Source organism: Trichechus manatus, unplaced genomic scaffold (assembly GCF_000243295.1).
Source record: "Trichechus manatus latirostris isolate Lorelei unplaced genomic scaffold, TriManLat1.0 scaffold00254, whole genome shotgun sequence".
In the NCBI taxonomy this organism is placed as follows: domain Eukaryota; kingdom Metazoa; phylum Chordata; class Mammalia; order Sirenia; family Trichechidae; genus Trichechus; species Trichechus manatus.
In genome coordinates this window covers 1,363,179-1,380,800 of record NW_004444190.1, presented here as the reverse complement: position 1 = coordinate 1,380,800, position 17,622 = coordinate 1,363,179, and the positions used below count along the sequence as shown (strand labels likewise).

Genomic DNA, 17,622 nt, shown 5'->3' with positions numbered 1-17,622 from the left:
GAGAAAATCAGATTTATTGTGCTGTTGATGTTTATAGCCTAAAGCAGTTTTAGAGACCTAAATGGGGAGATATGCATTTTTTAATGAACAGCAGCAGTGCAGCGTCGTTGGGATCAGCAGCAATGTGGCGGTGCGTCTTTAACTCGGCGTGACTTCCAAGTCCCAGGCCCTAACCCGGCCCTAGCCCGGCCTTGGCGGCGCATCGCCCCCTCCTCCCCTCTCGCGCAGCGCGCATTGTTGTCCTTTAGCGATTGGTTGTTGGACTAGAAACAGCTGTGCAGAGCCATGCTGTGTAAAGGGGCTGTGGACCTGAATGCAGTGTAGCGGCCTGGTAGTGACTTACACGGGGGACCGAAGGGGGAGAAGGGAAGAGCCGGAGGCCGCTGCCACTGTGTTTTCCAGGAGACGTGGACCAGGTGCCCTGGGGTGTGCTTTTGTCGGAGGAGCTCCTGGTGGCGCCCCCTCCCTCTGGCTCTCGCTTACTTCGGGGTTGGCGCAGGTGGGCAAGGCAGGGCACCGCAGATCTGCCTGTTACCACCGAAGGTTTTCTTTCCCTCTCTCCGAGGGGGAGGGACCATCCTAAAAATATGTAAATAGACAGGCGCCAACTCCGGGCTGGGGCAGCAGCCAAGGTCCCAGCGCAGCGGCGGGGTGTTTTACACGAAAATGAGAAGCCTGACAGGATCAGTGCCCTAACTTAAGGCAGCTTCGTGATTAGCATGAATCTGGGCGGTTGCTCTGCTTCCTGCCCTTCAGTAGCCATTCTTCGCGCTCGCGACTGAGCAGTGGTGTCTCGGTGCGGGTGTAGACTCGGAAATCGTGGCAGCCATGACTCCTGACGCCGCCGCGGCCAGTAAGTAGCAGCATGCATGTGTGGGGGGCACATGCGTGTCGGCACACACACACGCACACCACCCCGAGCCTCCGCGAGGAAGAAGGAAAATTGAAGAGACGCTGCAGTGGTGAGGGCGACGCGGGCTCTTCCTGGATTCCGTGGCACCGAGTGCCGCAGCCACTGTCTGCAGAGCCTTTTCCGATCCCTGTGCACACGTGCCCCCCATTCGAGTCTCAGTAAGAAGACCGACTCCCCAGGACTGCGCGGGAGGCAGAGGTAGCCTGCGCCGGGGACTGCGGGCCGCGCGGCTGATAGGCCCAGAGGACACAACTTGTACACTGTCATCCGAACGCCTCTCGCTAGCACGCCTGCTGCGGAGGGTCTGCCGCCGCCCCTCCGGCTTTCTGGGCACCCCGTCCCGGGTCAGCCCCGGAGGCCTCGGCCTCCTTATTTGTTTGGGTCTTTTGTGCCGTGGCTCACAGTTGGCTGAGCACTCCTGCGCTGAATCGGGCCATTGTCTGCGCTCCCATTGCTTTCACGCTGCAAGTCTCCGCGCCCCCACCCCGCCTCCTTCTGGCCGGGGAGCCTCCTAACGTTGCCTTTCCCCCCAGGAATCTGGAAGCTATAAGCCGGGCGGATTGCAAATGAAGTGTAATGCATTGTGGGACGTGTGTAAAATCGGAGCCTTCGCCGTGGGGGTGTGGGGGGACGTGGGGAGGGCCGGACCCGCCGCTGGCTGTGTAGACGCCGACAAGGAGGGGCTGGGAAAATGTGCACAGAGTCTGCCCGGGTCGTGCCCGCCGTAGACGGATGAAGCCGCGCGCTGCGCCCCGGCGCTGAGGCCCCGAGGATCCGGGCGGCAGGTAACCACCCCCACCATGAAGAAGACCCGGAGCACAACCTTGCGGCGAGCCTGGCCTAGCTTGGATTTCTCGGACCGGGCCTCGGACCGCATGAGGTCCCGCAGCGAGAAGGACTACCGCCTGCACAAGCGCTTCCCGGCGGCCTTCGCGCCGCAGGCTTCGCGGGGCTACATGACATCAGGTTGGTAACCGCGTTTCTGCCTCCGGGCCGGGTCGGCGGGGCGTTCTCGGTGCGGCGCTGCTGGGGTGCTTAGATGGGAGGTGATGGATGTGCTAAGTTATGGGTAAAGCAGGAAAAAATTAGCTCACATCCACCATTTTGTACCTCCGCAAGATCCACAGCAGGCCCTCTCAATATGGGGTTTGAGAGCTATTAGGTAAAATCAGGGAGGGGGACGCCCCGGACGTTTCGGCTGCAGGGAAATAAATGACTGAAAACCCCGGCGCAGTACCTCCTTGAGCTTTGTGGAAGAGCCTGCGCCCGCTGTTGCCTGCGGTACCAAGCTTTTTTGGTCCTGCATTGTGGCCAGTTATCTTAGTGGGTATTTAAACAACCTTTTTTTTTTTTTTTTTTCTTAAAAGGGGACAGGTTCCAGTCGCTGTTGTTTGAGTCAGGGAAGAGCTCTGCATCCGTCTTGGGCTCGTCTTATTTGCGTGCAGGGAACTGTGTTGGAGCTCATTGAATGTGTTCTGTTGTTGGGTGGTGGTGTGTATGCGGATTGAATGCTCACATGAGTCTGTGTGGATTTAACATGTTGCTTTGAATTAGGTCGTTTGGACGGAATCGAGGCTGTACCATGTATTTGCATGTCAGGCAGAAAGGACAAACAAAACGGTAAATGAAAGTGAAGGCTTGTGAAAAGAAGGTTTCGTCTTAAATGTACTGCTGTTAAAAGCATTTCTGAGGGAGCCAGTTCTCTTTGGAAATACAACGGAATGGCTTTGGTGTGTGATTTGGGAAGCCAGGGATTAAAATACTTGAGGAAATGCTGAAGGAGGAAAATCCTGGAAATCCTTCCATTTTTCCTTCTTACTTATTGTTAACTACTTGTATGTAATGATGTGGAAGACATCAATTTTTGTTTGTTTTCCATTCTAAAATAATTGGTTCTCTTCTAAACACAGTGTAATAGGACAGAGATTGTGTTTTAAACCACGTATTACTCCAAATCATTCTAAGCCCCGCCTTAACTAGGAACATTGCGTTAAACTTTGTGGTTTGGTATTTATAATCTGGCTCTACTGTTTCCCTCCTAAAACAGCAAGTCCTTTTAACTGGCGTCAATATCTCATACTTTAAAAATGTTTTGTGACCACGTTCCCATGAATATAAAGCCTAAAGAAAATAACATTTTTTTTAAAGTACAATCTGGCGACATAAGGATGTTGTACTATTTTGGCTATAAGGCTCCCTTGATTTTCTCTTTCATGAAAAGCCAACTTCGTAAAGGAAGTGACAACTACATTTTATACTTCAGTAATTTAAGTCAGTCACTGCTGTGGTTGCTATCGTCTTTAGGCTTGTGACAGCAAATTTGGAAATACATCTAAATCCAAGTCTAACCTCAAAACACGTATCTGCATAAGCCCATGTCTGCACTGAGTGTTCAGATAATCTTAGGTTTCATATGCTTACAGTTTGAATATCTTCATTCCATTCTAAATAGTTACCCCTCTCTCTTGCTCTTCTTATGGAACCAGTGCTGACACCAGGTGAAGCTATCAGGAGGGTGTTTGGCCATAATTTCTTCAGCAAACCTACAAGGTTCTTTAATAATTTCAGGCACATTCCCATGGAGCCTGTTTCTATCTGTCTTGGCATTCCTTCATAATGATCACATTTTCAGTCTTTGCAAAAGAACTTCTCTGCTATGGCCAGTGCTGCAAGGCATTTTGAAGACTTGGGGTAGAAGCTCTTGATTTTACTTGATTCCATTATCTTATTTCATTTTCTGACCTCCAGATGGTAAGATGGTCTTACAGTGATCATGAACGATAACCTGCTTCAGATAGGTGGTTTTCTGTGTAGATTCAGTGTTAGGTTACTGCTGAGAAACAGAAAACCAAAAAGGGAAGAAGAGCTGTGTCATCCATTCAACATCGTATGGAGTCTCTCCTGAGAGCAAAGTGCTTGCTAGATCCTCCTGGTGACACAGGGCTGGATATAAGAAGGTTTTTGCCTAGGGAGGGCAAGCTATTATTTATTCTTTATTTTAAATGTTAGCCAGCGCATTCAATAAAAAGCAGGTGCTGGTGCTAACCGAAGGAAGGAGTAAATAATAAGGATAATCACCTACAATGAACGTGGGGGAAGCAGGTAGAGTCTTTTTCATATGCCACTTTGGGGAGTATCTTATCTATTTCCTTTCCAAATATGATTCATTTGAAAATATGAGTGTTGGTAAGAATAGATGGCATACTGAAACACTTTGAGATCATTCAAAGGAAGTTCTTTCCCTCTTAGGACATGTAAAGGAAATCCACTTGTATCACAGTTAGTGATTTTGGATACAAGTAGAGCCTTTGTCACATAAAATGAAATAGAAAATGAAGCAGCTTAGAAACACATGAGGCTTTTCATATTTCCTCTTTCTGTTTGTCCAGTCATTTGGCCTAATAACTACTAGTATTATCATACTTATTTTTCAGTAAAGTGGGGTTTTTGTTGTGGGTAAATTACTTGGGTTCAAAGGACAAGATAAGCCTCTTCAGAGATGTACTAAATAACCTAAAATAACTTCTGTTAAGAGACTATTTTTAGAAATTCCCTCCAACGAATATTTCTAAAAAGTTTAGGGAAAAATCACTTTTTTAAACTTCAGGAAATGGGAAATCCTTGGAAATTTTTAGTAACAGGTATTAGTAATGGCCCTCTTGGTCTAGAGTGCCTATCACACATTAGGTGCTTCAAGCATAACCCCATTTATTAAGGCAAAATTGTAGGCTTTCCATAATAACTTCCTAATGAGACAGCATCATCTCAAACAATCTTTTCTCCACTGATAAGTAATTACCAGTTTGAAATGTGATTTATAGCAAAAGGCTTGACATTTAGCTTTGGCTTTTTCATGCACCTCCAGGATAAACTACAGTTAAGCTCAAGAGGTTAGAATAGGCCCGTATAAAACTAAAGGTGTTCTGCAAAGGGACAGCTAGATAGAGAATCCTGAAACTTTAAATCTTGAAGACCATGCCTTATATGACTGTTTAATCTCCCAGTTCGTGCTACCAGATTGAAAGTAGTCCTAAGAATTCACAGGCCTCCTAGCAACCAGCCAGTTCACAGTCCATATGATGAGCTCATTGTTCATCTTGAATATTAATTCTCAGTGGTAGTTTTTGGGCAGACAGTGGAAAACCTTGCCTTTTGTTCAAATCAACATGACTAGTAAAATGCGCATGGTATTATCTGAAGAAGAAAAGGGGTTGGACCAGGTGGATGTGGGATCATTCTTCCGCATTGTTAACACTAGAAATTCTGCTATTAAACTCCTTTCAGTTTTGCTACACCAACTAGAGATAAAAGTAAAATTGTCTGCAAAGGGAACTATTTATACCTCTTCACCCAAATGATGCTACTAACTTTTAATTTTCTCAGCTCTCTCCCTGCCCCCAGCACTGGGGATGAGTGCTTTTTTATATTCCACAGAGAATGCTACTAAGTTTTGGACAGTCTTATTAAGATTGCAAAGTAATATTTCCACTGTAAAGGTCCTGGAGGGCATGTTCATAAGAGACTTTGCTTATGAATGAGACACCCTGAAGTTATGGTACATTTTAGTTTAGTACTAGTCATTTTAAAGAACCTCTTTAAATCACGAAGGAGACTTTTTTTTTTATGCTATGGATAGAAAGGACTTGAAAAGAAAGATAAAGCAAAAGCCCCAAACTGACACCTCAAGAAAATTTAAATGTTTTGTTGGCTAATTTAAATTAATATAATTAGCGAGGAGAAATTGCCGGCGTACCACCTTGATTAGGTTATTAGTTTTCATTTAATAGAAACCAATTCTGGGACACAGTTGACTCTGTGTTCCAGTGCCTTATGTTCTGTTATTTTAAGAGATGGGCTTTCTGAGAGTAGAAGACGGGCACTCTAGGTTCTAATCTGGGCACGCCACAAACCAGCTATGTCCCTGGTGAGTAATGTGACCTCACTCGCATCTGTAACGAGTCCGTTCCACACTTCCATTGCAGAGCTGGGCTCGGCAGTGGCTGTGTAATGAGCAAGGGCCAGATTTCTGAACACTTACACATAAATTGTTAAAAAAAAAAAAAAACTTTGCTCTCTTTCTACTTATTGGAGTCATGTGCTTCCATATTAGGGAATTGTGCTCGTTTTGCAGTGTAATCCTATTTCCCGGCATCCTCAAACATCATGTTAAATGTCTGCATCTTAGCGTTTGCCTGGTAACCAGAGTAATGGGGTGAAATGATAGATTAAGACATGGCGAGTTATAATCATATGCAAGTTTTAATAAACAGCATGCTGTCACCTCCTTTTCCCTCATTGCTGAGATTCATTTTTAGCCTAGCTGCTCCAACTGTGTTTTCATTTGAAACTACCTATGTTGACTCCTTTCTTCAGGCAAGTGGAAGTGAGGAATATTACACTTAGTGGTGAATGACTTTATCCTTTATTTCCCAGGAGAACATGAATGTGCTTACAAAGGGTCACTTCTCTTGGTATTTCAGTATCTTTTACACTCTTGTGAAAGTTTTTATTTGACAAAAGGAATATGAATATATTGTATGAAAACCTTAACACATTCAGAACAATTCTAGCCTTAAATTCCCTTTACCCCAGAGATTTAAGACAATTCAGACAATGGTATGTCCTTTGGTACAAGATTGCTTATGTTGAATGCAGATATAACCCAAGAGCCATTATCTGGTTATATCCTTGCTGGTGGGATAATATACTAACTTTTGAATTTAGGACAGGCTTTTATAGATACATCACAGAGACTGTGTGTGATACTTAATCTATAAGGTATAAATTAGAATTTCTTGTAGTTTGTAAGAAAATAGAGTGTCAATTCTAAATTAATCAAAGCCATAGTAACAGAAGGAAGAAATGGCATGGGTAATTTTTTAAGTGGATAATAAACTTTTCCTTAAGTAGTTAACCCCCAGACTATTTTTATTTGGCATTGGAATGCACAACCAGTTGGTCAGAACATCCTGCTGGTTTCTGTGGTTGTTGTTGTGTGCCGTCGAGTTGATTCCAACTCATAGAGACCCTATATGACAGGGTAGAGCTGCCCCATTGGGTGTCCTAGGCTGTAATCTTTATGGGAGAAGGTTGCCTGGTCTTTTCCTTCAGGGAGCCGCTGGTGGATTTGAACCACCAACCTTTTGGTTAGCAGCCAAGCCTTTAACCATTGCACCACCAAAAAACCCATTGCCGTCGAGTCGATTCTGACTGATAGCAACCCTACAGAGCGCTGGTGGCACAGTGGTTAAGTGCTATGGCTGTTAACCTAAAGGTCAGCAGTTCAAATCTACCAGCCACCCCTTGGAAACCCTCTGGGGCAGTTCTACCCTGTTCTATAGGGTCACTATGAGTTGCTATCATTGTACCACCAGGGTTCTAAAATCTGTCCCTTCCTTTTCATTCCTGTTGTTTAAATCTTCTGCTGTTCCATTATAATCTCTTCCAAACTGATCTCTCTTTCAGTCCATTTCATCCCCCAGTTTTTTATTTTTTCCTGAAGCAAAACTGGTCATGTTGCTTCCCTTTTAAAAGTTTCTCATGCCTGTAGATGAAAGCCTAGACCAAAGCTCTTCGTGGCATGTTCTCCCCACTTTCTCTATGCCTTCTCAAGTTCCTTGCCCACTGCGCTGTGCTCCAGGCCCTGCGAACACTTTACCCTCACCAGTACTTTGTTGTCATTTTGCAATTTGTTATACTGCTTAGAATGTGCTTTCTGTCATTGTCTGTCTGATAGAATCCTATTTAACCTTCCAGAATGGCTCATATTCCCCCTTCTCTTTCAGTCTTCCTCCAGATCCCTTCTGCAGTGAATCACTCCCGGGACATTTGCTTTGTGCCCGTATTAAAGTAACACAGTCACATTGTATTACACCACGTGTTTACCTGTGTGCCTCCTGTACGAGACAGTGGGCTTCTCAATAACAGTACCTGTTCTATTCACATCCCCATTTTACCAGCAGCCACAGGGCTTGGCACATACTGGATATCAGGCACTCAGTAAGTGTTTACTGGACGAATGACAAAAACACAGCTTCTCTAAAAAAGTTGAATGAAGAGATGTCTTGAACTCCTAATGTGAGTTATCCTTGTATAACTATGGAAGTTATATATACATATATATGATACTATCCTTCAAGGGTCTCCTGTTGTGATTGGTAGGTCCACTGGACAATGATTCAACCATTAGAAAGCAGTAAATAATAGCATGCAATCAAGAGTCAAGTAGGGTAGTTGATAAGTAGAATAGGAGTTTAGAGAAGGGAAGGGTGGAGATTAAAAAAGGCTGCCTGGAGGGACGACCTGCTTGAACCTTGAAGGACTGGGTAGAACTTGAAGCGCCGGAGGATTGGGGGAACATTGTGGGAGCAGCCTGAGCCAAGGCATGGAACTGGAAATGAAAACATGTATGTGAAATTTGTCCTGCTGTCACTTTGGGATATAACTAGAGATAATGTTAGCTAGGCCGAGTGAGGTCTTGAAATTTAGGAGGAATTCAAAGTTGATGTGATAGATAATAGATTTGTGAGTTTGAGAGAGAAAAGATGAAAGGAGCATTTTAGGAAGGTGTATCCATCAGTGGTTTGCAGGGTCGATGGAAGAAGTGAGTGTCTGGAGTCCAGGAGACCAGCAAAGGTGGTTGAGGGGCTGGTGTGGGAACCCAGTGGTGAGATGACAGGGATCCCCATAGACCAGTGAGTCATTGGCACACCACCCTCAGGATTTTTTTGCTTTATTCACATACCATCTGTATTGTTATTTACATAATTTTATTTAATTAGACTCACTTTTTTATTTAAATGAATTTAAAAGAAAATTATTTTCTGTGACATTGTTTCATTTGATAATTAGATATTATTCATTTGATAATATTTTTCAAGTTCCCATTAAAATTAGTACCTATTCTAGTAAACAGTATTCCACTAGGTACCACTTAAAATGAGCTAACACATCCAGCAGTACTCACTCCACATGTGGAAAACTGCCACGGGTCAAGGAAGGAGGGAGAGGAGTGAAGAGGAAGGCAGAATCTGGGAACAAAGGAGCTGACTGGCCTTTGTAACTATGACTGGACTTAGGAGGTGAAAGAAAATAAAAGGTAAATCAGGGATTTTTGTTGGAAGACTAGAATAAATGACAAGGAAGGTGGGGAAAATAGAGCAGATAATGAGTTCCATTTTGGACATATGGGTTGGTTTGTCCAAGTAGAGATATCTTTTAGGCAATTAGAAATATGGAACTGGCACACAAGTGAAAAATAAAGGTTACAAGTATAGGTTGAAGGTCATCCACTTAGCATGGTAGTTGAGAACACCAGGGTAGATTAGCTTTTTATGTTCTACTTCTTCAGAGGCAGCAGATGATTGAGTTATTTTTATCTCCAGCAGATGGAAGGTCAATTGGATTTCATTAATTTTGAGTCTTATTTGGGTTTCTAAAAACCTGGAGAATTGAGGTTAGGATTGTATGGAGATTGTCTGCTCTCTGGTTCCCAAAAGCAAGGTGCTTTTTAACTCTTGGATTTGTTTTATTAGTTTTTGCACTCATTCAGAAGCTGTTGTATTGTTGATAAAATGGGATGCTGTAGGTATCTATAGTCAGGTTTAAAAAGAGTTAGAGCTATGCAAGTAGCAGCACAAAAGACTAGACCAGCTATGTAAATCATGTATATTTCAAACATCTGTCATATACCTATTCAGTTGGAAAATTATGGATCAGGTAACTTGTACACGGTTAAAAATGTCCATTTATCTTTCTATGTTAATCTATGATGGCCCTTCCAGGCCAAGTTTTTTCTTTTTGAAGATAAAAGAGAGAGATTTGGCAGATGCCTTTGGGCGCTGGAGGTAACAGGATGTATGTCTGGCCCCATCTTTCTGATGGCCAACTTGATGGAACCAACTTGCTTTGCAGTTATCACCTCCAAGTCACCCCTGCTGCACGTTCCTGTCTTTCCCCTAAAAGAGCTAGTAGACCGTTTATTGCTTTTGGCGTATCCAACTTTTGCTTTGAAATTGTTTCATTATTAGATAAAATGAAGGCCCCGATAGCAATCGGATTGCATTGAATATTTGTCTTTTTTTTTTTTTTTGGCTGCCCAGCAGCCCTTCTGTGTCTGTGCAGTTCCCTGCCTTATGAACCTTGGGGGAGGCAGAGCCTGCATTTCTCTATATAGAAGCTGAAATTGCATGTAATTGCTTTCCTGGCTTTCCGTACAGGGTTTGGACAAGTGACCTAGGTTTCACTAATCACATGCTCCCTCCTAGACTTTAAATCTGAAACTGGTAGGGCAAGATAGTGGGGACTGTGAGGCATACTCCCTGGAGCTGGCAGCTGGCAGGTGGTGTCCACTGTGGCGGGATGGCAGTGGCAGCAGTGCAGCTGCAGCATTTGTGCTTGGTGGTGGCTGCCGTGGAGTCCTCGGTGAAGGGGCTCTAGCTGCAGGGTCCCAAGCCTGGATCTCCAACCCTCCCTTGAAATCCCATGAGTTACGCAATATATTTTAGTAAATTCCTTTTCTGAGAGACTGTATAGCATAGTGATTTAGGGTAGAGACGCAGGCTGAGGGGTCTGACTTCACACCCCAACCCTGCCATCACTAGCTGTGTAATCAGGGATAAATTATCTACTTTCTCAAGGCCTCACTCTACTCATCTGCAAAATGGAACAATAACTGTTCCTTGCTGTTGTTAGATGCCATTGAGTTGATTTTTGACTCATAGTGGCACAATGTGACAGAGTAGAACTGCTCTGTGGGGTTTTCTATGCTGTAAACTTAACGAGAGCAGATTGCCAGGTCTTTCTCCCATGGAGCCTCTGGTTGGGTTAGAACTGCCAACCTTCTGGTTAGCAGCCGAGTGCTTAACCTTTGCACCACTAGGATTCCTCAACTACCCATTAGGTTTTGGGTGAATTACATAAATTAATATTCATAAAGCACTTAGAAATGAGCTTGGCACATAAGAAGCATTATGTCAGTACTACTTCTCATGACTACCATTAAAAGAGCCAGAGTTGGTTTTTGTCGCATGTAACTAAGAACCCCACCTGATATATGTAGAATCAACGAGATCTCAATCAGTTGTTCCCTCAAAGTAGAACATAAAGAGTAAGTTGCATATAAGCTAGACAAAATGCAGTTGATTTTTGCTTTACAACTGTGTTGCCTTCATTTAACAAGTTTCCAGAGCCCATGTGTTTCCCTTTTCTCATTAATACTCTCTTTCCCTCCACTTTGCATTTTGCTACCTCCTGGTGTTTAAAACTCAGCTCAAGTGTTGGTTTCTCAGGGAAGTGTCTTTGATCAGCTTGAGTCTGATTGAGCTGCCCCTTCTTCTGCACTCCCACAGCATCCTGTGCATACCTCTGAAATAATTTATGTACATCTGGAGTCATTTTCTTGTCTGACCCTCCTTCTAGACTGTCAGCTCTTTGAGGACATGGATCATGTCTTATTTGACATTGTATTCCCAGTGTATTAGCAAAGTGCCAGGTATATAGTAGGTATTCAAATGTATAGACATGTTGATGTTGTCATGCTAACATTAATAGACCTCTAACATTTATGTTTCACTTCTTTCTTTAACCATAGTCATAGCTGGTACCCTGGGAGTGGAGGATCAGAGGTGTCCAGGGTAATTGTGGAATATTAGGAATTGTGATCCACTCACTCCTTGGCTGGGCAACAGGAGCCAGCTGGTGTGAGCTGGGCAGTTTAGACACACACTGGGCTGTACATATGTAGGCTTCTGTCTTAGGACATTTTTAATTCCAGCATGGATCCCTGGTGAAATTACAAAACAATATAGCTTTTGAATCCACCAAACTTCCAAGTTAAAGCATCAGTTTAGATTAGTTACTGGAGCTTGCAATTGTAGTGGGGCTTCCTGTTACCCTAATGAACTTATTTGAATTTTCATTTTGATTGGTTTCAAAATAGTAGAAAGCAGCACACTTGCTAACTAGCTATTTATAATATAGACGTGGACAAGCTGTGGATAAATTCTTTTTAAATTTTTTTTTTTTTACGGTGCTTTAGGTGAAAGTTTACAGCCCAAGTTAATTTCGCATTAAAAAATTTATACATATGTTGTTTTGTGACACTGGTTGCAATCCCCACAATGCGACAGCACACTCCTGCTTTCCACCCCGGGTACCCTGTGTCCATTTGATCAGTTTCTGTCCCTTCCTGCCTTCTCATCCTGCTTTTGGATAGGAGCTGCCCATTTGGTCTCGTATATCTGAATGAACTAAGAAGCATATTCCTCATGTGTATTATTTTTTGTTTTATAGTCCTGTCTAATCTTTATCTGAAGAGTGGACTTCGGGAATGGTTTCAGTTCTGGGTTAACACAGCATTCAGGGCCATAGTTTCAGGGGTTCCCCCAGTCTCTGTCAGACCATTAAGTCTGATCTTTTTACATGAATTTGAGTTCTGTTCTGCATTTTTCTCCTGCTCTGTCTGGGACTCTCTGTTGTGTTCCCTGTCAAAGTGGTCATTGCTGGTAGCCGGGCACCATCTAGTTCTGGTCTCAGGCTGGTGGAGACTCTGGTTCATTTGGACCTTTAGTTCTTTGGGCTAGTATTTTCCATATGTCTTTGGTTTTCTTCATTCTCCTTTGTTCCAAGTGGGATGGGACCAATAGATGTATCTTAGATGGCTGCTCGCAAGCTTTTAAGACCCTAGATGCTACTTACGAAAGTGGGATGTAGAACATTTTCTTTATAAACTATATTATGCCAGTTGACCTAGATGTCCCCCGAAACTATGGTCCCCAGGCTCCAGTCCCACCTAGTCTGTCTCTCAAAGTGTTTGGATGCGTTTAGGAAGCTTCTTTGCTTTTGCTTTGGTCCAGTTGTGCTGACTTCCCCTGTATTGTGTGTTGTCCTTCTCTTCAGCATTATATAGCAGCAGAGCACCATGATTAGGAATTTGAAATCAGAGAGTCTTTGGTTGGTGCCCTGGCACCCACTTGCTGGCAGTGTAATCTTGGCAGTTTATATGATCAATCTATCCTCTGTTTTTTCATCTGGAAAATGACAATAAGTTCGTATCTAGTTTATAATTGTTATGTGGATAAACGAGGAAATGAATGCAAAATAATTAGCATAGTGTCTAGCATACAGTAAGCAATTAATGCATTTTTGCTTTTATGTTACTTCTTTTGGGATATAACTACACAGGCTTGATTCATTCGTAAATGCTTTCTATCCAAGGATACTCCAGGATTAAAATCAGAAACCAAACTCAGTGCTATCAAGTTGATTCTGACTTGTCAAGTTAAAAATAGCTTTAAATTAGATTCATATCCTAGTATTTGACCCTCATTTAATCAGAAACCAAATATTCCATTTCTTACTGATTTTGGTATGTGATCTTCTGAGAAAATCCACAGAATTATTCATCTACCTAAGAGGCTGTCTTGTCCTTGAGTTTCCAACTTAGGAAAAATGGTAGAACATTGTTGGGTATTCAGTATCCCTGTGAAACGTAAACCTAAGAGAACTTGACTTTACGGTATAATCAGACACAGTTTAATCTGAGGTACTTATTTTGACTTTACAGCTGAAGGTAAAGGGAAGAAAAAGACTTCTGATCTGCGGGTTCAGCTGTGTGTTTGTGTGTTTGCATATGCAATAAAGATAAGTATCACAGAAATGCAGTAGGAGAGACGAAGGTTAAGAGACTTAAGGTCAACCTTCCCAGCCCAGTTTCTCTCTCCTCCAAACCAAGTGAATCTCCTCCTGTGGTGAGTTAAGAGTAGTGATGGTCCTGGTGGGATCTCAGGTCAGAATGGCCCCTGGCCTGTATAGGAGACAGAGAGCGCTATAACTTGGGGTCCACTTTTCACACGTGTTGCTATGTAAGCAGCTTTCCCAAGAGCAGATGGTTTGGCAACCAACTTGTGGGTCTGGGATGAGAGCCTGAGCTGGAGGAGGAGAAAGAGTTTCCCATCCTCTTCAGCTTTCGAAATTGCCACCACCTCCCCTCCACCTCACTTTCTAGGCAGACATGCAAACACGGCTATCCAGGGGCTGGAAGCTCAAGCCTCTGACCTTGCCTCGTTAGCGATGTCCACCCCGAGTTCCCATTTTACCTTTCGTTTTCAGCACTTTCCCAACTCTCCCTTCCTTACAAAAGAAAAATACCTAAAGAAAACTCTAAAACGTATTAAGTAGCTTGTCTTATATGTTCACGGCCGGCTATCTTCAAAAGCTTCCTCCAATTATTGCTCCACAAATATGTTTGTAAAAGCATCATTTCTGCAGAATGCAGACCTTAGTTTTCCATATGTTGTACCTTGCTTGACGCGGGTGATTTAAACATGGGGAGGACTGCAAAGAACATTTGTTTGTGATGCCAAAGGCATAATAGTAAGCAGTAATAGACCATCTTGACTTTCAAGGTCAGAATCGGAAGCCTCCACTGTCCACTGCAGTCATACATGTGAAAGTACTTTCTCTCTGGTGAAGACTATGGAGTGTCATTAGGTTGAGATTAATGCTGTAGGATTATTATAGCTATGGTTAATGGTTACACAGCATTGTGCCTCTGGAAGGTTTCTATTAAGCTTGGCAGTGGGAAGCGAGGAGTCAAAGGGCCTGGGATGTACATACAGGCTTCCTCTTTCAGTCTGGGAACACGCTTCCTGACAAGACAACAGAATTCCTGTGTGCTCCAGAAATTTAGATATTAAGAGGGAGCCTCGCTGCCCTCACTGTTTTCTCCCCCAAGGCGAGGAGCCAATGTTTAATGAGTAGTAAGTACTTGGTACCAGCACTGCATAAGCATTGCCTCATTTAATCCTCAGAACCCTGTGAAGTCAGCCACTAACTAATATTTTAAAAAGCACTGATGACAAAAATGAGATCACACACACTGTTAATTATGTGTGTGTTTTGACTTTCAGTCTGTATGTTATATATTCAGTCTATACAGCTAGTCTCAACTTATGACAGGGTTTTGTTCCGACAACTGACGAATACCTCTTTTTTTTTTTTTTTAGTTTTCATTATTATTGTCTATTATTTTCAGTATCTTTATAAATCCGACCTTTATTTGTCTTTGGAGTTGGAAACATTTCACCTGAGAATAGTAACACCAGCAAATTATGTGCTGCAACACTGTATGTAGTACATATTCTAACGACAAGATGTACCAAAAAAAAGGATGGTCGTAAGTGCAGTTTGTCGTAACTCAAGTACATCATAAGTTGGGGACTATCTGTATTTAAATATTAGTAAAATTACTTTCTTATTTTTAAATTAATATTTTAATATTTTCTTTCACTGAAGTGCAGGGACCTCGCTTGAGAGGCCTGTGTAGTACCAAGAGGACAGATTTTACGGTTTCATGCATATTCTAATGAGTTGAACCCTATATATTTGCATACGATATTTGAAAATAATCTCTACTCTGCCAGTCGAAGTTTCCCTAAGAATTACCTTGTCCTTGCCCGAAAAGACTATAAACCAACCAGTTGCTGACAAGTCGACTCTGGCTCATGGAGACCCCATGTGTGTCAGAGTAGAATTGTGCTCCATAGAGTTTTCAGTGGCTGATTTTTTCAGTAGATCACCAGGCCTTTTTTCCAAGGCAACTGTGGGTGGACTTGAACCTTTAACCTTTTGGTTAGCAGTCTGATAGGTTAACTGTTTGCATCACCCAGGGACTGGAGGCTCCTGAGGTTTGATAAGGGAGTTGGAGGGGAGGGCTATTGGCTGGGATCTTTCCCTGCTGCTCTTTCTTACCCTTGCTCTTCTTATTACCTTAGATTGGGTTTTCTGTTTATTTTTGTTTTGTCCAGTTGTGAACTCAGTTGTCTTAATTGGCTTAGAGTTTTCCTGAGCTGTCAGTCACACAGTGCACATCTCAGATTCTTGGAGGAGATGAAATTGTGAATGGGAGTTGCACAACTTATAGGTCTTACCAGGGTTAATCTGAAACTTCAAGTGGAAAGAAGTCCCAAACATAAACATAATTTCATTCATTTGAAAAATCATTTTCTTCACCTCTCTTGTATGCTTCTTTTTTAATCATGAAAAATTACTGAATAAGCATTGGATTTAGGTGCAGTCTAACTTTTGCCATCTGTTGGTGTAAAATTTTAGACATTATTCTGAGAGTAGCAATAGGCCAAGATACAAATAACTGAATAATATGACCGTACCTGGCACAAAAATTTAAAATGATGACAGTATCAAGGAGGCAAAAAACAGGAGTGATATGGGTCTGCATGGTGCAAGATAGGATTAAATCCAAGGTAATCAAGAAATTAATAAACTGGGAATTTTGGTAAATATTGTTAAAAAAAGTATTGATGGTTAAAATTGGGTAAGTAGACTATATCTTTGATAAGAATCAGTTGACTGGTTTAGAGCACATTAAATGTGTGTTATAGAGTTTTCAATTTTGGATGAAAAGGAAAAACTGGGGAGCAGGGCCAAGATGGCGGAGTAGTCAGACGCTTCAGGTGGACCCTCTTACAACAAAGACCAGAAAAAGCAAGTGATTTGATTATATATGGCAGTCTGGGAGCCCTGAATATCAAAGGCAGAGTTGAGGAACCAGACTGAGTGGCAGAGGAGGGAGAGACGGTTCGGAAGCAGCGAGGAGTTGGCCAGATCTGACCCAGCAAAAGCCTGAGGCCTTCAGGCTGGAGCACCGCAGGGGTGAGCGGTGAGGCAGGCAAGCAGCCGTGCTTGGGAGGCGCGTTTTCTGCACTGGGAGAGACCCAGCACCAGAGACTCTACACAGCCACCCAGAACCAGTGAAAAGCAGCCCTCGACGAAAGATAAGTACTTGTATGGCTTACAGCGCGGATTAAAAACACACTCCTTACGGAAAAACCTCTCTCCCATTTACCTCCCTGCTCCCTGCTCTGCACTGGGTCCCAGACCAGCTTCAGCAATTGCCGAGTCCCCTGGGCTGGAAGTAGGATCCGTCACACGCCCGGAACCATTATCCTTGCCTTGGAGAGTGAACAAATTAACAAATGGGAAAAAATAAACTGCTGGCTCCCCTAAGCCAGGAACCCAGGGTAGGCACAGCTCCTTTACCTAGGCACAGGCATAAGGGACCCACAGACTTTGTGTGCCATTCCACCTGCATAGACTTGTGTGGGCCCATCTCAACAGTGTAGGCCCTCATTACCACAGTACAGCAGGGTGTATACCTGAAATCTAACTTCAACTGTTTCAGCTGTGAAGTGGCAGGTTCTTGACATTTGACACTGCTCTGCACATTAAGCAGGGTCTTCACCTACACACATCAGGGGCCTGAGGACTGGTGGCTCTAACCACGCCACCTAGCCACCTGTGAGAGGAACCCACGAATAAGAGGTGCCCCCTAGGCCTTACAGCCAACAGCATTAGGTGCGCATAGTCTGGCGGCAAAACCCACCCACCTACGCACTCTAGGCAACAGGGACACGCCTTCTTCCTGGATACTCGGGGGAAGCCGTCAGCCCCCTGCCTTGCTCAGAGTGTGTCCCCCTGCTGCAGCCAGATGCCTGTGCCTACAGCAATCACCCATGCTTGTTTAGGACTGTAAGTGAGAGCCTATACAACGCGCTTGGTGGCTATCTCCCTGGACACCTGAGCTGAATCCATACAGGAGGAGTAGGCTGATTCTTGAACTCACATACCTAGTAACACATCTAACCACCTGGTGACTGGACATTAGAGCTTCAGAGGTGCCAATAATCAAA

General features: G+C 43.5%; 1 protein-coding gene across 2 annotated transcripts in view; it reads left to right on the top strand.

Moving 5' to 3' along the window:
- Window positions 1-315: 315 nt before the first annotated feature.
- STOX2 (storkhead box 2) overlaps window positions 316-17,622 on the top strand; it is a 159,587-nt gene continuing 142,280 nt past the window's right edge. Inside the window, exon 1 of one of the 2 annotated variants that reach the window (XM_004389671.1) lies at window positions 316-1,879. In XM_004389671.1, coding sequence (XP_004389728.1) covers window positions 1,714-1,879 — 166 coding nt within the window. In that variant the 5' untranslated portion in view covers window positions 316-1,713. The remainder of the gene's footprint in view (window positions 1,880-17,622) is intronic. The other variant, XM_023724669.1, reaches the window with a different exon arrangement.